The sequence below is a fragment of the Ovis aries genome, chromosome 1, assembly GCF_016772045.2.
Source record: "Ovis aries strain OAR_USU_Benz2616 breed Rambouillet chromosome 1, ARS-UI_Ramb_v3.0, whole genome shotgun sequence".
Classification (NCBI taxonomy): domain Eukaryota; kingdom Metazoa; phylum Chordata; class Mammalia; order Artiodactyla; family Bovidae; genus Ovis; species Ovis aries.
In genome coordinates this window covers 63,969,161-63,991,499 of record NC_056054.1, presented here as the reverse complement: position 1 = coordinate 63,991,499, position 22,339 = coordinate 63,969,161, and the positions used below count along the sequence as shown (strand labels likewise).

At 35.3% G+C, this 22,339-nt stretch overlaps 1 protein-coding gene across 2 annotated transcripts in view; it reads left to right on the top strand.

The window, feature by feature from the left end:
- Nucleotides 1-18,917, top strand: part of SELENOF (selenoprotein F) — a 35,879-nt gene extending 16,962 nt beyond the window's left edge. Inside the window, exons 3-5 of one of the 2 annotated variants that reach the window (XM_004002164.6) lie at nt 4,159-4,222; nt 15,577-15,626; nt 18,059-18,917. In XM_004002164.6, coding sequence (XP_004002213.2) covers nt 4,159-4,222; nt 15,577-15,626; nt 18,059-18,190 — 246 coding nt within the window. In that variant the 3' untranslated portion in view covers nt 18,191-18,917. The remainder of the gene's footprint in view (nt 1-4,158; nt 4,223-15,576; nt 15,627-18,058) is intronic. The other variant, XM_015092083.4, reaches the window with a different exon arrangement.
- The last annotated feature ends 3,422 nt before the right edge of the window (nt 18,918-22,339 follow it).

Here is a 22,339-nt window from a genome sequence, read left to right as displayed (position 1 = left end):
GCAAAATATTTCTGACTTGGACAAGGTTTATAGATTTGTTGTAATGGTTGGTGGTGGTATGATGGTGGCAGTAAAAGTTAATGTAATACTTTTTAAAAATTCTTTGGAAATTTTACAAAACTCACATATGTTGCCTTAACTTACCTAGGAATCTAGCTATCTGGTAGAAAATAGCGTAGATTGATTTTTTTGTCTTACTATTAATCTGATCCATTTTATAGCTACATAGTAAAACTTTAATTGTGGCAAAGTTATCACCACAAATATTTAGGCTGTTTTTTTATATGAGAAACCTCATTATAGGCTCTAACTAAAATTTTGTAACAAGAGGTTGGTCAGGTAGGAAAGAAATCAGTATATTACAACAGTAAATAAATTACCAGGGAAGTCTTTGAACAGTGAAGGAAGTACATTGTCTCAAAATATTAGGAAAATATATGAAATGTACAGAACTTAAACTGGTAGCTTATCAATAATAGTCTTGGTAATGCTCAAAATATATTTAAATTGCAAAAAATTATTTAACTGCAAAGCTGAAATTTATTTTAAGAATAATAAAAATCAGTTATTTTTTAAATGAAAGGGAAATTGGAATATTCAAAAATCCTGTTACAAATAAGGTGAATTAGTTATAGGGCTGAAGTAGTTAGATATTTCCACTTCCCATTTGGAGGATGCTATCAGAAATTTAGGAAAAGTGGCAATAAGTAATATGGAAATAGGTATGGATGCCAAAAGGGGAAATGCAGTTTTGTGCATCATTTTCATATTTTTCTAAAGGTGGCTGTATATTTCCATTTAAATTATTAGGGCCAGAGTAATATAATCCTAATGGAATAGTGTCTAGAGTTAGGTTATCTGTGCAAATAAGGCTTCTCTTTAGTGCATATAGAAGAGAGGCCTACCAACTTGGTGTTGGTAATATAAGCAAAATAAAAACTTGCTATATAGAAGTTATATAACTTGCTTCTTTGATTTTTCTTCAACTGGTATTTTTCCACAAATGTTTGAACATCAGTTTTTATATGTTTATGTTACTTTAAAAAGTAAAAATGCTAAAGGTGAAATTCAGGAAGTTTCAAATTTTAACTTTTTTTTAACCCTTTCATACTTCGTACCCTTGATAAACTCTGAGTAGCATGTATTTCCTTGTATGTGAATGTATGTGTTGCCAAAGATTCTTATGATGATAAGGCATTGAAAATTTACCACAATTTGTAGTTGATTTACTGCATTTATTCGCCACTAAAAACATATGTTCCTATGAACACTGCAAATCCTTAAAATGCCAAACTAGCATCACAAATTAATGCTTTAAGCATTTGAAATGTTCCTTGAGAAGCTCACATCTGAGCTTGTGTAGTCATTTAAAAATATGTTTCTAATATTTTTCATTAATCAGTTCATGTTTTGTGGTGCAGAAAATGGATTACAAGAGTGCTAGGATCCTTCAGTCGTTTGGGACAACCAAATGGGAACTCAACTGAGTCACTTCAGTCGTGTGCGACTCTTGAACCCCATAGACGGCAGCCCACCAGGCTCCCCGTCCCTGGGATTCTCCAGGCAAGAACACTGGAGTGGGTTGCCATTTCCTTCTCCAATGCATGAAAGTGAAAAGGGAAACTGAAGTCGGTCAGTCATGTCCGACTGTTTGCGACCCCATGGACTACAGCCTACCAGGCTCCTTTGTCCTTGGGATTTTCCAGGCAAGAGTACTAGAATGGGGTGCCACCGGCTTCTCTGGCTAGTCATCTCCAATTCTAAGCAGCAACTTCCTTTTACCCCAGTGCTCCAAACAGTTGTTACTGTTTTCGCTGTGTAATGATACGAAGAATTTAGGGAAACAATGGTATAGAGGAATGCCATCATATAAGGTAATGGAATCTCCACTTAGAGTTTCCAAGAGATCATAAACTTGGAAACAGAAGATAAATCTAATAACCAATTTTGTATATAGCCTTATTTTTTAAATTATGGTAAAGTGTACATAAAATTAAGTATTTTAACTGTTTTTAAGTGTTCGATTCAGTGACATCAAGTGCATTCATGTTGTTGTCCAAGCTTCATCACCATCTATCACCAAAACTTTTTCATCTTCCCAACATGAAACATAGTTATTAAACAATAATTCCTCCGTACCACCACCCACCAACCTCTGAGAACCACCATTCTACTCTCTGTCTCTGAATTTGACTATTCAAAGTACCTCATAAAAGTGCAGTCCTATAGTATTTATACCTTTGTGGCGGCCTTATCATCGGATAATGCTTTCCGTTTTCATCCCTGTTGCAGCACGTGTCGTGATTTCCTTCCTTTGTATGTATGTATACTGCATTTTGGTTAGCCATTCATCTGTCAGTAGATACTTAGGTTGCTTCCACCTTTTGGTTGTTGTGAATAATAACACAGTAACTATTCCAGCCCCTGCTTTCAATTCTTTTGGGTATATACCTAGAAGTGAAATTGCTGGATCATATAATTCTATTTTTAAGTTTTAAAGGAACCACCATTCTGTTTTCCATAGTGGCTGTACCACTTTACATTCCCAACAGCAGTGCACAAGGATTCCATTTTCTCCACATCCTGCTCAATCACTTGTTTTGCCTTTTTTATAATAGCTTCTAATGAGTGTGAAGTGGTATCTTACTGTGGTTTTCGTTTAATTTCTTTATTGATTAGTGGTGTTAGAATCTTCTTACGATCTCATTGGTAATACGGCCTTATACTTTTAAAGATTTGGGGTATGGGATTAGCTAACCAAGATTAACTAAATCTTGTTTAAGAATCTTAGAGATCATCAGAGTTCTTAATCTGAAATCCATCAGTGTTTCAGACAGTCCATGAGTAGTGTGAATGAAAACAAATTCAGACTCGGTAGCTGTGCCTCTCAAAAACTTAAGAACTTTATTGATCCAACCCAGAATCACCAGAATGTTTTTTTGAAGTCATTATGTTAGGAGGAGTTGGAATTAAGGTGATTTTTTTAAATTTCTGTTCTGTGCTTTTATTTTTTAGTGTCTGAAAAAAGAATTTATAGCGCACATGATTTCTGTGCTGTTTTAGAACTTGAAAAGTAAAATTTATCTTTAGCTCTTGGACCTACAACTAAAAAAAATGACTAAAAGCTAAGAAGTAAAATGGATGTAGTATGTTCTTATAATTGCCTGTCTTAGAGTCACAGCATTCCCAAGTCACTACCAGAAGAATGGACAATGCTCTACAGCTACAAAAAAGTGATATTTACTATTAAATTCATTTCAACTGAATTCATTGCAATAAAATCATTGCATTTGAGTTTTTTATAATAAGCTTTTTATTATAAAGAGAATGTGTAGATAATAAAGCAGCATTTACCTTTGAATTCATTTCAGCTGAATTTCATTAAGGGAAATATTTGCATTTAAGTTCTTTGTAATGAGATTTTACTGAGTTTTCAGTAATATCTTTACATAGTACTCTAATTACTTTTTAAAGGTATTAATTGGGGTTTTGTATTATTTAATTTTAAAACATTGTTCACTTAATTTTAAAGACAACCAAAAGGAATTCTCATTAAATATTTTTGTTGAATAGATGATGGATACATACCTGGATTCACCGTGTGCGTGCGTGCATGTGTCTGTGTGTCTGAAGTCGCTCAGTAGTGTCTGACTCTTTGCAACCCTGTGGACTGTAGCCCGCCAGGCTCCTCCGTCCGTGGGATTCTCCAGGCAAGAATACTGGAGCGGGTTGCCTTTTCCTTCTCCAGGGGATCTTCCCAACCCGGGGATAAAACCCTGGTCTCCTGCATTGTAGGCAGACGCTTTATCCTCTGAGCCACCAGGGAAGCCGGATTCACCTTAGCATCCTTAAAAGAAAAACTAGGGAATCTTTAAAATTCTGTTAAAAACTTCCTAGAACAGCTTACCTATTCAAGTTCATTGTCAAGTCTTCATATCTTCCTCAGTCTTTTTTAGTAAGTTTGAGTGTACTCCAAGAAGGGCTTGAATACCTCTACTGCTTAATACCCTTAGGCCTTCATTTTCTCTTCTGATGTTTGTTTGATATATATATATCTGCTTCACTGGAATGTTTATATTATGAAATTTTATATTTATTTTATAGCTACATTTTAAAAATTTTTACTGGTCTTTTAAACTTCTGTTTTTTCTTTTGCAGCTATATGCAGGAGCTATTCTTGAAGTCTGTGGATGAAAATTGGGGAGGTTCCCTCAAGTCCAAGGTGTGTAAAATTAACTCTAGTATAAAAATAATCAAGAAGAAAATTAAATACCATAAAACTTGAGGTGTAGAAGAAAGGAAATCATACAAGTGTATCTTCATAGGAATTAAAGATAAGTATGTGAAAGGATAATTGTGAAAGTGTATTCTTTTGGTTGACAGCAAACAGTAATGGAGATCTGTATCTCCAAAAAGACTTGGACATTTTCTGTTGCATCCTTGCATGTCACTTGAAAATCAGTTTTATGAAGGTAATGAAGTTTTGTGTTTTTTTTTGATGGAAAGCATAAGTGCTATCTATATTTGTATACCTCATTCTGTTTTTGTTTTTGCTGCCTTTCCTGCGGTTTCTTGACTTGTTTACTCAATAGCAAGAGAATTTGGGGGTTTAGTATTATGTAAAATTGCCCATGTTAACACATGCCCTTTCTTGCTGGCCTAGAATTATTTATAATAAAATATTGTTCCTGTTGGCACAGAAATGTAATCAAACAATTTGACTTGGGGATATTTTATTTGAGACCCAGAGCAGATGCATATCTAATTAAATACATTCTTTATTAGAATAAGAACATCTTCTGATATAGCACAGAATATAACAACTTGGGGAGAAAATTCCTTGCTCTTAGGATTAATCTTGCCTCAAACACTTAAACTCAGAATTGTACCAGCGTTGTTTTAGCTTTTTTTAATATCAGTTATCTGAATGATAAAGTGATCATTCTTATTCCTAAAATATTTTGACATTTACTTTCAATTATATTGATTAGTCATATTTACTGACTTGTCTTATTAATAATTTTTTGTGACTCAGATTTTCATGAGGTCAAGAGTAGATTGCAGTTAGCGCTTCTGTTTGTGATGTCAGGTTTTATCATGTCCATGATAATAATTTCTACAGCTGCTAGTTCAGTCTTTAAAAGATTGAGTATAGTTTATTAATCTTTGGATTACAACTTAATTATATATATATTTCTTATGTATAGTTAGATTATCAAACTTGTGGATATATGTGGTCATACTGTCTTTTCCTTTTGAAACATTAAATTTTTAATTCTGTGTATAAATATTTAATTAGTACAGACTAATTTAAATTAAAATGATTGTATAATTCTTTAATCCATAGCCATATTTAATCATCAATATTTTCTGAGCCCATGAGAAACTAGGACATTTTTTAAGTTTATTTAATTTTAATTAGCCATGTCATGAAACAGAAGGAAAAAATAATGTTAAATTATTCTAGAAGAGAGAAGGATTAAAAATTTGAAATGTCTTATCCACATTAATCAGCTCAGGTTTCGTGGGCTGAAAAGAAGTCCCAAATCATGTCTTAGCTAATTCCAGATATACTTCCTAAAATACTCTGGTTTTCCATGTTATGGTTGTTTAAGTAGGAAAGTCTGTATGTATAAAAATTTCTCACTGTATGTTGGATCTTGTGTTTTATCACTTAAGTGGCATCAAAGCAATGATGTTAAGTCTGTTTTCTTTCTTATACACGAGTCTTACCATGATAAGGATGTGTCTGCAGTCTGTCTCTCTCCAAAACAAAAAATGTAAATTTCCCCTGATTTTGTAGGTCTTAACAAACATTTTTTCTAAAAGACCAGATAGTAATACTTTTCAGCTTTAAAGCCAACAGTATATCCATTGCAGCTTTTGAACTTTGCTTTTGTAGTACAGAAGCAGCCATAGAAAATATTTAAATGAATACATATGTCTGTGTACCAGTAAAACCTTATTTATAAAAGCAGGAAGGCCACTGTGGCCTGTGGACTGTAGTTTGCCAGCCTCTATATTAGAATCATAAATCTTTGGATACAGAAAGGAATTTTAAAATAATGTACAACTGAGATAGCAAATAGATTTTCACTTCTTGAGTGATGCCTAGGATTATGTTACCTCTGAGTTTTACTGGAAGGAATACCAATTGATTAGCACTAGCTTCATCAATTTACTCATTTATAAAATGGGTTAATAGGTGGTATAAAATCAGTTAATATCTACCTTATTGGACTGTTTTGAGAATTGAATAACAATGACTTTCTAGCGTTTGACTCTCTCTTCCCTTCACTTGTGTGAACAAGTTTTTTTATTCTCCTTTTTTGGCATCTCATCTACCACCCAAACTTCAAATATTGGGGTCAGTCACAGTCTTGTTCTTATTTTCCCTTTTTCTTACTCTCTTAAACAGTGTCCCACTCCCTCGGTTTCTGCTGCAGTGTTCACCTGGTGACTCCCAATTTATGACTTTAACTCAAACTGTTCTTTTGTTTATCACACACTTCAGACTGAACTGACATTTCCACTTAGGTGGTCTCATAGTATCTTAAACCAACATACATATATGTCACCTGGGGGTCTTGTTAAAATGCAGAGTATAATTCTGTAAATTGGGTTTGTATCCCGAGATTCTGCTTTTCTAACAATTCTATAGATTGTGGCCTACGTTTTTAGTTGTTGTTCAGTTGTTCAGTCATGTCCTACTTTTTGCACCCCAATGGACTGCACCATGCCAGGCTTCCCTGTCCTTCACCATCTCCCAGAGCTTGCTCAAATTCACGTCCATCGAGTCAGTGATTCCATCCAACCATCTTGTCCTCTGTCATCCCCTTCTCCTGCCTTCAGTCTTGCCCAGCATCAGGGTCTTTCTAATGAATTGGCTCTTCACATAAGGTGGCCAAAGGATTGGCGCTTCAGCATCAGCCCTTCTAATGAATATTCAGGATTGATTTCCTTTAGGATTGACTGGTTGGATCTCCTTGAAGTCCAAGGGACTCTCAAGAGTCTTCTCCAACACCACAGCTCAAAAGCATCAATTCTTCAGCATTCAGCCTTCTTTATAGTCAACGTCCATACATGATCACTGGAAAAACCATAGCTTTGACTAGACAGACCTTGTCAGCAAAGTAACATCTCTGCTTTTTAACACATCATCTAGGTTTGTCATAGCTTTTCTTCCAAGGAGCAAGCATCTTTTAATTCCATGGCCGCAGTCACCATATGCAGTGATTTTGGAGCCCAAGAAAATAAAGTCTCTCACTGTTTCCATTGTTTCCCCATCTATTTGCCATGAAGTGATGGGACTGGATGCCATGTTCTTCATTTCATAAATGTTGAGTTTTAAGCCAGGCTTTTCACTCTTCTCTTTTACCTTCATCAAGAGGCTCTTTAGTTCCTCTTCATTTTCTGCCAAAAGGGTGGTGTCATCTGCATATCTGAGGTTATTGATATTACTCCCAGCAGTCTTGATTCCACTTTGTGCTTCATCCAGCCCAGCATTTCACATGATGTACAACTGTTTGAATTTGTTAAAAATCCATATTTTGGAAGCCTCATTATCTTAGAGGCTGAAGTGGTCCAAAGGGGTTCCTGAGAAAAGGACTGCCTGATTGGTGGGTGCAGATACTGGGCTGACAATAGAACTGCTTTTTACTTTATAATTGAGGTCTAGAATGATCAATTTCTTAGAAATTTTGAGTTTATTTTCTTGTGCTTCCATGTGGAAGAGACAGGGATCCTGACCTCAACAAGGAAAGATAGCTCCATTCAGTCCTGCCCACAGTTTGAAGGACACACACTTTAATTTCTCATTTCCACTTTCCCAGCCCCTGGTGGCCACTATTCCACTATTCCTGTTTTCTATTCCAGTGGATTTTCTGACTCCAGATAAATGGAATCATAATATGAGGTCTTTTGTAACTGACTTCTTTCACTTAATGTGTTTTTAAGATTCATCATATTGTAGTGTATTTCAGAACTTAATTCCTTTTTATGGCTAAATAATATTCCATTATACAGTTACCCTGGGGGCTTCCCTGGTGGCTCAGATGGTATAGAATCTTTCTGCAATGGAGGAGAGCTGTGTTCAACCCCTGGGTCAGGTAGATATCTTGGAGAAGGAAATGGCAACCCACTCCAATATTCTTGCCTGGAGAACTCCATGGACAGAGGAGCCTGGTAGGCTATAGTCCGTGGGGTCGCAAAGAGTTGGACACGACTGAGGTGCAACTAACACTGTATACTCTGTGTATAAGTTAAAAAGCAAGGTGACAATATACAGCCTTGACATACTCCTTTCCCAAGGGGCAACCAGTCTACTGTTCGATGTCCAGTTCTGTTGCTTCTTCACCTACATGTGGGTTTTGCAGGAGGCAGGTAAGGTGGTCTGGTATTCCCATCTCTTGAGGAATTCTCCACAGTTTGTTGTGATCCACACAGTCAAAGGCTTTAGTGTAGTCAGTTAGCAGAAGTAGATGTTTTTCTAGAATTCCCTTTCTTTTTCTATAGTCCATTGGATGTTGGCAATTTAATCTATGGTTCCTCTGCCTTTTCTAAATCCAGCTTGTACATCTGAAAGTTCTCAGTTCACCTACTATTGAAGCCTCATTTGGAGAATTTTGAGCCTTACTTTGTGAGTGTGTGAAATGAGTGCAATTGTGTGGTAGTTTGAACAATCTTTGGCATTGACCTTCTTTGGGATTGGAATGAAAACTGACCTTTTCCAGTCCTGTGGCCACTGCTGAGTTTTCCATATTTGCTGGCATATTGAATACAGCACTTTCACGGAATCATCTTTTAGTATTTGAAATAGATCAGCAGATCCATCATCTCCACTAACTTTGTTCCTAGTGATGCTTCCTAAGGCCCACTTGACTTCACACTCCCAAGATGTCTGGCACTAGATGAGTAATCACACCGTCGTGGTTATCTGGGTCGTTAAGATCTTTTTTCTGTAGCTCTTCTGTGTATTCTTGCCACCTCTTCTTAATATCTTCTGCTTCTTTTAGATCCATACCATTTCTGTCCTTTATTGTGCCCATCTTTGCATGAAGTGTTTCCTTGGTTATCTCTAATTTCCTTAAAGAGATCCCTAGTCTTTTCCACATTGTTTACTGAGGAAGGCTTGCTTATCTCTCCGTGCTATTCTTTGGAACTCTGCATTTAAATGGATATATCTTTCCTTTTCTCCTTTGCCTTTTTCTTGTCTTCTTTTCTCAGCTATTTGTAAGGCCTTCTCAGACAGTCGTTTTGCCTTTTTATATTTTTAGTAGAGAGGCCTTAAACCCAGCATATTCAAAAATTAAATTAATCCTCTTCTCTAAAACTACACTGTCGTCTTCACTATTTCCACAAATGGCGGTATCATCAAACAAAAGTATTAGCATGAAACCCAAGACTCATGATTAATATTTCTTGCATACTTTATACCCAGCTAGTCACCAAGTTGTGTCTCTTCCTCCTCCTTATTAACCTTCATATCTTACTCCTTTGGCCTATTCTGTGATTTTAATCAGCCCTTAGCATCTCTATCTGAAAGAATTAGTTACCTGGTATCTGGCCTACCTGTTTTTTCCCTTTTCTTACTTCTATTCTCTCTCCTACACAACTACTGAAAAGACCTTTTCCAGAAGACAGATTTGATTATGTGAACCTCTTATTTAAAATTCTCTGTGGTTCCCCACCACATAGAGAATAAATGTCAAACTCAGCATCATAAACAAGACCTATCATGACATGGACTCTCTTTTCTAGGTTTATGTCTTTAGTTTGTATGCAGAACTCTTGCAGTTCTCTGAACTCTGACCTCTAAGTCTTTGCACACACTGTATGTTCTTCCTGACTTACGCTTTTTGCCCATTCTTGTGATGAACCCCTATTCATTCAAAAGTCAGTTCAAACATTATTTGGGGATTACTTTTGCACGGAATTTTTCACTCCGCATTGTGTTCCATAGCATTTCCCGCATAATATTTTAATGTATTTATTTGCTTTGCTGGTCTTCTGCCTCTGCCAAACTTTGTTGTTCAGTCGCTGAGTCATGTTTGACTCTCTGCAACCCCATGGACTGCAGCTCCTCTATCTCCCACTGTCTCCCAGAGTTTTCTCAAATTCATGCCCATTGAGTCGGTGATGCTATCTAGCCATTTCATCCTCTGCCACCCCCTTCTCCTTTTGTCTTCAGTCTTTCCCAGCATCAGGAGCTGTCTAGTGAGTTGGCTATTCACATCAGGTGGCCAAAGTATTGGAGCCTCAGCTTTAGCAACAGTCCTTCCAGTGAATGTTCAGGGTTGATTTCCTTTAGATTTGACTGGTTTGATCTCCTTGCAGTCCAGGGTACTCTCAAGAGTCTTCTCCAGCACCACAATTCAAAACTATCCATTTTTCGACACTCAGCCTTCTTTATGGTCCAACTCTCACATCCGTACACAATTACTGGAAAAGCCATAGCTTTGATATACGGACCTTTGTCAGCAAACTGATGTCTGTGCTTTTTATTGCACTATCTAGGTTTGTCATAGCTTCCCTTCCAAGGATCAGCATCTTTGGATTTCATAGCCTCAGTCACTGTCCACAGTGATTTTGGAGCCCAAGAAAATAAAATCCATCACTGCTTCTACATTTTCCCCTTCTATTTGTCTTTAAATGACGGGACCAGATACCATGATCTTCGTTTTTTGAATGCTGAATTTCAAGCCAGCTTTTCTGCTCTTCTATTTCACCATCATCAAGAGGCTCTTTAGTTCCTCTTCACTTTCTGCCATTAGAGTAGTATCATCTGCATATCTGAGGTTGTTGGTATTTCTCTAGGCAAAATAGGTTGGTCTGGTATTCCCATCTCTTCAAGAATTTTTCAGTTTGTTGTGATCCACACTAGGCTTTAAGCATAGTCTGTGAAGCAGAAATAGAGGTTTTTCTGGAGGAATTCCTTAAAGTTCAATTTTTAAATTTTTTACCACTAATACACTTCCAGTCATCCTAACACGGTACCTCATATTAAGAGGGATTCAGATATTTATTGAAAGAATGAGTGTATTTACTAAAGTTATCCAATTCAAGGGAGGTTCCACTTTTGACAAGTGCAAATCTGGTTAAAAGCCTACGTTTACATTGGTTAAATACCTTTTATGAGTATATATTCTTCAGTAGTCCTTTTCTGACTTTTTTATTCTGATCTGAAAAGTGATCATGTTTTTAGTTTGTCTTGCCTTCGTTATTGTACCTCCAGTCTTCTCAGATTCTTTTAATTATTTAAATTGCCATTCTCTGGATGTTTTTAAATGCTTTTAAATTGTCTTGTTGGAAGGTCCAAAATAAGTCATGATTTTGCACTCCAGATAGTTTGTATACAATAGTAAATTTTCTTATCTTAGAAATACATGGATTCCCAGTAGTTTTCATTGAGTGCACTTGAGAATTCAGTTCTCTTGTTGTTGTTGCTGGTGCTCTTCTCTTTGTATTATTGTTTCTGGATATGATATGACTTTTTTATTTAGAATATATATTGATTCAAATGTACTTATTTCTAATCAACAGTAAAATACCTAATTATCATTCCATGTAACTTTGTATCTGCTAAGTCACTTCAGTCGTGTCCGACTCTGTGTGACCCCGTAGATGGCAGCCCACCAGGCTCCCCCATCCCTGGGATTCTCCAGGCAAGAACACTGGAATGGGTTGCCATTTCCTTCTCCAATGTATGAAAGTGAAAAGTGAAAGGGAAGTTGCTCAGTCGTGTCCGACTCTTTGTGACCCCGTGGACTGCAGCGTACCAGGCTCTTCTGTCCATGGGATTTTCCAGGCAAGAGTACTGGAGTGGGGTGCCATCACCTTCTCTGGTAACTTTGTATGGCACTTCACAAATCTTAATTGTACCTGCTGTAAGCCTTTATTTATTAAATATTTAAACCAATAGAGTACATTGTATGACTGCTTCTAATGTGATCAAAGGTACATCATTATATCTAGCAAAGTATATTTTGTTTCTATATTTTCACTTGTTTGTGATTTCAAAAATAATAGTTCAAACTTTTTTTTATTTCTAGACATATCCTTCCTGTTACCCCTCATCCCCACTTAACCTCTTTTGGAAGATAGATTTTTATTTTTTAATACTCTTCAGTTAACTTTGAAGAGCTTCTGGATTATAAGAAGAGTCCTATGACTTTATAAGCAGTGTATGTAGCAAATATTTACCCTGACTTCTAAGCAGCTGCACAAATGCCATGCTGATAAGAATCTTAACAAAACTGAATCATTTAACCTGTTTTCTAATCATTTCTGTATATTTGATCACTTTAAATTGTTATTTACAAATCTGCCTTGGTAATTGACAAATAGTTAAATGGCATAAGAACATTTTCTTGAAATAGTGACTGAATTAATCTCTAGGAATCTTCAAACTGATATAATTTAGTTATTTTTAGAACAGCAGAGGGCTTCCCTGGTGATGCAGTAGTTAAGAATCAATGTGCAGTGCAGGGGACACCAGTTGAGTCCCTGGTCTGGAAACATCCTACATGCTGCAGGGCCAACAAAGGCTATGTACCCCAGCTACTGAGCCCAAGCACCAGCAACTACTGAGCCCACGCGCCACTACTCTGATGTGCACCCAAGAGCTTTTGCTCCACAACAAGAGTAGCCACCACTATAAGAAACCCACACACCACAGGGAGAGAGGAGCCCCTGCTTTCCACAGCTAGAGAAAGCCTGTACATAGCAGCAGAGACCCAGTGCAGCCAAAAATAAAGAAAAGAAAAAATTTTAAAAATAAGTAAAGTAGAAACATAAGTTACTCTGGAATGTGTTTTGCAAGTCTCATATTCTCACATAGTCTGTCCTAGTGCTGTGTGTATATAGTGAATATTCAACTATCTTTTTAAAGTTCAGTTTACCACCTGTAAAATGTGTTTTGCCACTACGGTGTATTTAACGGATATTTCCTTCATTCAAAATTAGGAGCTTGTGGATTTATACATAGCAGAGAGAAGAGAAAAGAACAGATGACGATAGTCATTATTTCACTCTCCATGGGTCATTAAGTGACTCATCTTAATATTTCTTTTAAATTTATTCCTCATTCCAGCCTGTTAAAAATTTCTTAAAGACAAAGTTATAGCTTTTGTTATAAATACGAAAAAATGTTTGAGTAGTTCTTTTCTCTAGAGATATTTTTTTTGTAGTTGTGAACAAACTGTGTTAAATAATGCTTTGCACAGGTGTGCATTATAACATTTGCCAAAGGAATGGTATAAAACCCACAGGATATCATAAGCTCATTTTCATTTGGGGAGTCAGGAGTATTTGGACAAATCTGAAAGGATGAAGGTAATAGAGAAGACATTCTAATAAGCCAGAATAGTAGAATCAATTTTATTTTGAACTAAATACAGTAGGGGAAATTCAGATGGGATATCTAAATCTCTTCCAACAGTTCTGCAACACCTTGAAAAGAAAAAGTATTTATTAATTTTTGTTTTGTTGTTCTAGATGCACATATATAAAGATCTTCATAGTGAAACATGTCTACAGTTCTATTGCTAGTTGATTCTTAGTTTAAAAAATAAGTTCTTGGGACTCCCCTGGCGCTCCAGTGGCTAACTGCACTCCCGATTCAGGGGGCCCAGATTTGATCCCTGGTCGGGAAACTAGATCCCACATGCCACAACTAAGACCCAGTGCAGCCAAATAAGTTAAAAAAAAAAAAAAAGATAAGTTCTCAAAAGCATGCCTGTCACTATAAAATCTAATTGGAAACTAATGCAAATCATTATAGAGGTGGTATTAAGAACTGTCTGGTATCTAAATGAAACAGGTTGCTTGTATATTTTTTAATATATTGTAAAATTTTCTAACTTGGACAGTTAAGATATGATCATTACTAAAGACTTGGTAAAATGTAGATCAGCAGTAACCCAAAAAGGAAGATATTTACTTAAAAACTTCCCCAAACCCTGTGCTCTAGATATAACTCCTATTAAAATAGTAGTTATTGTTTTGAACTATTAGGTGTATTCTGCTAAGTGTTTTGTATTTTCTCACTTAATTTTTTTTTTTAAGTTCCTTGAATGCGTCCAAGCTTTTTCCTTTGCAAATATATATTTATAGATAAATATATAAATACATTAATGTAAATATATAAAAACAATGTATCTGTCTTTTTTTTAACAATGGAAAACAAACTGATCTATAAACCTTTATATGCATTTGTGTCTATATCACTAAATATAGATTAATACAATTTTTAAATGATTGGATGTGTATGAAACACATATACATGTGAGTGAGGTCCATGTTAATTTATTTAACCAATAGCCTTTTACACACTTAGATTATTTTCAGATCCAGTCTTGGTTAGCAGGACCTCGTATCTGTGTTTGCCTTATATAGTGTCATTGTTTCCTCAGTATAAAGAAATTCTGAGAAAGATACTTACAGGTCTAAAAGAGTAGGCACATTTTTAAGACTGGTTCTTTTTGCTAAAAACCCTTCAGGAAGGATGTATCCATTTATATTTCTCCCACAGCTAACCCTCAGCAAAATGTTCTCTACCCCCTCTCTAACCTTAAATATTCTTTTTAATTTTTGCCACTGCAAATAAGGTTACCTGATTGTTTTGACAGCTCTTGGATTATTTTCTGAGGTTGAACATTTATTTCAAATGTTTAGTGACCACTTGCGTATTTGTATATTACATGTTCCTGTCCTTAGTTCATTCTAGTACCTAGTGTTTTCTATTATTATTAATAGGAGCCCTCTTATATACTGTCAGAAATAATTTTTCCCAATTTGTCATCTTTACTTTTTTAACTTTGTTTCTAGTGGTGTTTTTATTTATCCAGGTTGTCTGTGTTAAATGTCATGGTCATAACACGAATCTTTTTTTTAAACACTTAATCACAATTCAGATTATCAGTTATATGGTTACTTGTTTAGCATCTTTCTTCCCCACCAGACTATAAACTCCGTAAGAGCAGGAGTCCTGTCTGTTTTATATAGCTTTATCTCTGCTGTCTGGTATACAATAGATATTCAAAAGTATTTATTGCATAATACACACACACACTCCCAGACGCATGCATACATCATCTTTTTCTTTCTTTCTGTCTGGCTTGATAGCTTTACCATATATAAAAATAGAGGTGTTTTTAACTCTCTAGATTTCCTAATCTGTTTCTTTGTCTTATCCATTCTGATAATAAGTATCACATAGTATATTAAATAACAGTTGAACAAATTCTCCTGTATTTTACTTTTTCTAAACTGCTCTATTCTCATACATTTACCCTTATATACTCAGAGTTTTGCTGTCATTTTTGTCAAGCCCTTAAAATCCTATTGTAATTTGGGATTTTTATTACCTTGAAATGACATCTTAAAATATTTAGTCTTTCCATTGAAGAAAATGGGATGTCTTTCTACTTGTAGGTGTTTTAACTTCCTTGGTTTTCCCATATAGAAAAGAATCTAATTTTTTTATTTGTTGCATTTATTTCTCCTTTCTATATTGATCTTTATAGTCACTTGTATCTGGAAGTGAACAATTTGAATCTATTTTTCTTTTCTTTTAAGCTTTCGTCAGGAGTGATAAACCCAAACTATTCAAAGGACTGCAAATCAAGGTAATGTAATTTTAATGTGATCCTTTTTTTCCAGTGTTTTTTTTTTTAATTAAAAAATTACTCATTTTAAATGAACTTTTATTTTTTAGAACAATCTCAAGTTTATAGAAAAATTGATTCTAGAGTTCTCGTATACTCCCATCTCCATCTTCCAGTTACCTTGTTAACATCCTGCATTGATGTACATTTGCAGATGAACCAATATTAATACATTATTAAGTGAATTTCATAGTTTGCATTAGGACTTAATTCTTTGTACAGTTCTAGGAGTTTTACCAAATGCATAATGTCATATATCCACCATTATAGTATCATACAGAAGTTTCACTGTTCCCAAAATTCCCCGGTGCTCCACATCCCACCCCCTGCCAAACACCTGACAACCACTAACGTTTTGACTGTCTCTGTAGTCTTGGCTCTTCCGGATTATCATATAATTGGAATTATACAGTAGATAGTTTTTTCAGATTTCAAACTTCACTTGATATACATTTACATTTCCTTTGTGTCTTTTCTGTAGCTGGATAGCTCATTTCTTTCTAATGCTGAATAACATGAACAATATTCTGTTATATCATGGTTTGTTTTTCTGTTCATCTATGGAAGGGCATGGTGGTCGCTTCCAGGTTTTAGCAAGTAACAGTGCTGTGTACATTTTTATGTAGACATAAGTTTATCTTACATGAGTAATTGCCTAGAAGCACAATTACTGAATCATAGTAAGACTATTGGGCACTTCTTACAAAGCTAAACTGTTTTCCAAAGTAGCTATATCATGCTGCAGTCCCTTAATAATAGATGAGAGTTCCTGTTGATCCACATTCATCAACATTAGTTATTGTCAGTGTTTGAATTTTAGCCATTCTAAAAAGTGTGTTGTTATCTCATTTTCATTTGCATTTTCTTAATTGAACATCATATCACATGCTATTTGCCATCTGTATATCTTCTGTGGTGAATCTGAGATCTTTTGCTCACTGTTTAAAATTTTAATTACGGTTTAAAAATTTTTTTAAGAAATTTCCCTGGTGGTCCAGCACTTAAGACCCCATGGGGACACAGGTTTCGTCTCTGGTCAGGGAACTGAGATCCCACATGCTGTTCAGTCAAAAAATTAAAAACTTAAAAGCAGTTAAGATGGTAAGTTAAATGTTAAGAGTACAGTTCAGTAGTGTTGAGTATATTCACAGTGTTGTGCAGTAGATCTAGAATTTTTTCGTCTTGCCAAACTGAAACTCTGTATCCATTAAATACTAATTCCCCTCTCTCCTGTCCCCAGCCCATGGCAACCAACTTTGTTTCTATGATTTTGACTGCTTTAGATACTTCATATTAGTGAAATCATACAGTATTTGTCCTTTCATGACTGGCTTATTTCACTTTAGCGTGATGTCTTTTAGGTTCATCCATGTTGTAGCATGTGACAGGATGCTCTCTGTGCATCTGTTGATACAAGATTTCTTGTTTAGCCTGTTGGTAATAGTGGATTACATTAATTCATTTTCAAATATTGCACCAGCTTTGTATACTTGGAGCAAATCCAAATTGGTCATGGCATATGATTCTTTATACATTGTTGGGTTTGATTTAATATTTGAATATTTTTGCAGCTGTGTTCTATGTAGTTTCTAATTTTGTGACTGAGGTTTTTTTAATTAAAAAATGAAGTTTTTAAGCACAGTCTATGTAGATAGCCTGACCCAAAAGTTTTTAGTAGTAATGTTATTGCTTCATTAGCTTAGAGGGCCACAAATGGGTTGAGAATATACCCAATGCTAATAATCACATCAGAGCTTGTCTTCATCTCCTGAGTTCACAACCCTAGAAAACCTAGAAAAACTGAAGCATAATTGCTAAGTTCTTAGAGCTCCCTTTATCATCACTGCTACATTCTAGTTATGTAGTCCCTAATTTAGCATTGAAGATTGATCGCTTAATGAATGGGATCATGTTTGTTATCCCATTTACCCAAAGTAAGAATTCCTCAGAGCCTTCTGGTGAAATATTGGACCCCGCCACTTAGGTAGGTCTGAAGTTTTAGGAATTCAACCAAATTATAAACTATTTACAACAAAATTAATTTTTTTGGTTTAAGAAATCAAATGAAAGTCCAGTGCAGAATTATCTGATAATTGGTAGGCACAGTCTTTTTTAACATTGCTCTTAATTATCATTCTCTTCATGTATGCAATAAACACTTGTTATATTCAAAAGTAAGCTTAAACCCCAAGTAAAACTGTCTCGATACCAGCAAGTGTTTCTCTTCAAAGTAAAGTGTGGGGTTTTTTCCCCTATTTTTTATGAAATCCCTAAAAGAGTTTAGAAGCTTATTATTATTACATTTAGTTAAGCTAGGTTGAATTGGTTTGGATTTTGGTTGAAGCATGAAAAGACTCCTCCTAAGCAGAAAATTATATTCCTCTCTTTTGTAGTATGTTCGCGGTTCAGACCCTGTGTTAAAGCTTTTGGACGACAGTGGGAACATTGCTGAAGAACTAAGCATCCTCAAATGGAACACAGACAGTGTAGAAGAATTCCTGAGTGAGAAGTTGGAACGCATATAAATCTTAAATTTTGTCCTATCCTTCTGTTACCTTGTCCAGTGAAATACTATAGCACCTAGAAAATAATTTAGTTTTGCTTTCTTCCATTGATCAGTCTTTTACTGTGAGGCATTAAACATCTAATTAAAAGTTCAAGCAGCAGCACAGCCCATGATAGGTAAGAAGTTAACAAAACCCTTTTTTATAAGTTTCCATCCTTCCTTTGTTGATACCACTAGTAACAGAATGCCTGGTAGTAGACTTGTGGTTAATTGTGCAGGTGATAGTTTGTGATAATTGGTCAGTTTCATGAACAGCAGATTTCTAAATTAGGGAGGTTAATGAGATGATTGTTGTGCTTCGTGTGCTGTGTGCTCTCTGAGAGTAACGACAAAAATCTTGAAAGCAAGTAAGACATACCGAACCTCAACAGATTGCCTGTTCCCCAGATCCTCTCATATTTTTGTATCACCCAGCCTTCCTTTTAATAGAAATGTATAGTTTATAATGAATGCACTGCATAAAAACTTTATGGCTGCATTATTGTAAAACAGATTCAAGATCTACAGTAAGAGTGAAATATTCACACAAAGATTTGCATTAATGAAGCCTACACAGAAAACCTTCCTGAGGATTTGTGTGGACCTGATATTTAGCAGATTTTTGTGCTTTACATTCTTATGGAAAAGTCAATTTAAAAATGATCATTTGTAAGACCAAAATATAAATAAAAAGTTTCAAAAATCTATCTGAATTTGAAATCTTTCATGTTTAAAAAATGACACATTTCTCAGTACATTTTTATTTTCATATAAATCTGTTTCAATCCAAAAAACACTTAAAACGAACACATTTTCATTATTACCTTATTATATAAGGAATATCTCTTAAAATACCACCTCTTTTTTTATGAGCTATTAAAAATGACTTTGCTTAGTCTTTTGTGTGATTAAAGTGACTTCTTAAAGATGGTTCACTAAGACCAGCATTCGTCCAAATGACTTTAGGTCACTTACACCTCTTACTAAATTAAAGTGGTCTAAAATCTTACTGTATTAACTCAATCTTAGAATAAATTCTTAAACTGTCTTAATGAAGGGTATTTGAAATTCTTTTAAAGACAGCTCTGCCAGGAAATGTTTGTAGAATATTTAACAGGTCAGTTGTTAATCTTTACTGGCATTTTGTGACATGTCATTTTAAGACATTTTAAAAGCCAACTAGAAAATGAAAAAATACTGTAAGTCCTGGCATACAAGCTGTGGTCTATTTTTGGTCATCCATAGTAATGTAGAGAGCCATCACTTTGATAGTACAAGGCTCTGGATAATATACTAATCCCTAATGGTGGTTATTGGGCTTCCCTGGTGGCTCAGTGATAAAGAATCTGTCTTCCAATGCGGGAGACGGGAGTTCAATCCCTGGTCGGGAAGATGCCCTGGGGAATGAAATAGCACCCCACGCCAGTATTGTTGCCTGGGAAATCCCATGGACAGAGGAGCCTGGTGGGCTTCTGTCTGTGGGGTCACATAAGAGTTGGACATGACTTACAACTAAATAACAACAAATGGTGGTTATTACTTCAGAACAAAAATGAAGTGAAGCCAGTCGTGCAAAGTGGGGAAAAACCAGTAAGAGAGGAGTTGCTGCCACATACAGAAAAATAGCTGGATAGAAAGGGTGAAACTTCAGAACTTCTGGGGTTGGCACAGAAACCTAATCGGACTGTTCTCTGAGCAGGAGGAGCCAGTCAAATGAGTTATCTGGCATTGAGAAGCCTGAAAACTCTATTGTATCCAAGTTGTTATTAGAGATCAAAAGAGACTGAAGAACCTTAAACTTTGAAAAACTTTTAAGTTCTTGAGTTGATGAATAAATGTGTTATCTACCAAGCTCCACTATTTTAATTGGGAAGTTTGAGTTAATTAGCCAGTTCCAACTCTTTTTCACCAATTCCAATCAACAGCTAAAACCTTTTTAAAGAAACAAATCTTGATTACCAAGAAGAGGGTATATAAATACTGGTCCAAAATAGTACCATTTTATAGCCAAATTTTGACATTTGATTAAGCTTATTCAAGTTCACAGATATGGATATGTAATAGTCACTTGATATTTATAAATTTGCTCCCCATGCCAACATTTTGTTACTTATAACGTAAAGCAGTTAAAATGTGTCTCTAAATTCCTGAATTTGGCAAAAGCCTCTTAAGGAGCTATGAGCAAAAGCTGACATTTCCTGTTTTAAGAGGATTTGAGACTTGAAAGCCAATCTAAAATTAAAGTTAATAAAATGCATAAAATATTTTTTAAAGCAAACTGAAAAACTTTGGAAATTGGCAGTAGCTACCATGTGAAAGCGTGTCTACAAATATATAGAAAGTAGGAGTACAGATTACAGATAGGAGCACAACTAGGTAAGTATTTCTTTTCCTTAAAAATGAAAGTATATTCTAATTATATCCTGGTGACAGACAACTTTTTCTAGGAGAAGATCGCATGTGTTTGTGATAAATTCAAATTAGACTTTTGCTGATTAAAATAAACATTTTCATTTTGCCTTCAAACTGGTCTTTAACCCAGGAATCAGTAGCATGAAACATAATACCTAGAAATGCTAAAGGAATAAAACGAAGAATGATCTGAGACCTCTAAAACTAGTTCTTTTCTATTAGCTAGTCTTGAAACAGACTACGAACACGTATAACATTTTATCTAGTATTATGAGAAGACTGAAGTTTAGACCTTAAAATTCAAAATGTTTTTTAAAAACCATTTTGGTAGAAAGACTAGGCTAAATTTGATCCTATTCACAAATTCCGTATTTGCAAATTCACCTGCTCATTGAAATTTAATTGTAACCCAATCACAATACTCTTGGCACTTCTGAAGTCGGCCATGGATGTGTGGAAAGCAGTGAAAAATTTGAGTGCCCCAATGCACACATTCCCAGCCAAGGTCAAACAAAGTGACATTCTGCCTTGCTTCAGCTCATGCTGTGAACAAGCATCCTTTTCACAGTCGATTTAATGCCACATATTTTGCATTTTTGGGCTTTTTGTTGATGATTTCACTCTTAAGAATGGCTCTCAAGCGTAGTACTAAAGTGCTGTCTAGTGTTCCTAGTAAGTGCAAGAAAGCTGCGATGTGCCTTCTGGGAAAAAAATTCGTTTTAGGTAAGTTTTGTTCAGGCTTGAGTTACAGTGCTGTTGGCCATGAGTTCATTGTTAGTAATATATTTTAAATAAGCAATGTATTTTAAATAAGGTATCTTTAAACAAAAACACAAAGCAAGGTTATGTACTGATAAGTTAGCAAAAATGTGACCAGAGGCTTCCAGGATTCTAACCCTCTGTATCCCCTAAAAGCAATAGTTTTGTGTTCACCAGTTAAGTGCTTGCAGTGACTTTATAGCACATAATAACTACTGTGAGTAATGAGGATTAACTAATTTAACATTTTTATTGAGACATTTCATATTTAAAATTCACCTACTTAGAGTATGCAATTCACTGGCTTTTTAGTATATTTACAGAATTATCCAGCCATCACTACAATCTAATTTAGAAGATTTTCATCACTCTGTACCTGTCTGTAGTCAATCCCACACCCAAACAACCTCAGTCCTAGACACCTATCCAGGTTGTCTCTGGATTTCTCTATGAATTTGCCTATTCTGGACATTTTGTATAAACAGAATCACAATATGTGCCTTTTGTGTCTGATTTCTTTCATTTAGTATGTCTTCAAGATTCATTCATATTACAGCATGTATCAGTCCTTCAGTTCTTTTTGTGGCTGCATAATAGTTCTTTATATGAATATAGCATATTTTATCCATTATTTGGTAGACCTGGGTTGTTTCCACTTTGTGGTAATTATGAATAACAGCTCTATACACTGATGTATCACTTTGTGTGGAGATGTTTTCATTTTTCTTAGATACATAACCTGGGAGTAGGGTAATATACTGTCAATGTTTAACTTTTTGAGGAACTGCCAAACTCTTCTAAAGTGGCTACACCATTTTACATTCCCATCAGCAATGTACAAGAGTTCTAATTATTGCACATCTATAGTCTTCATCTCTCATTAAGGGTACTCATTTTACACCCTTATCATCTGGGGACATTAAGATGTGTTAATAAGCACTATGCCCTCCATTAAAAG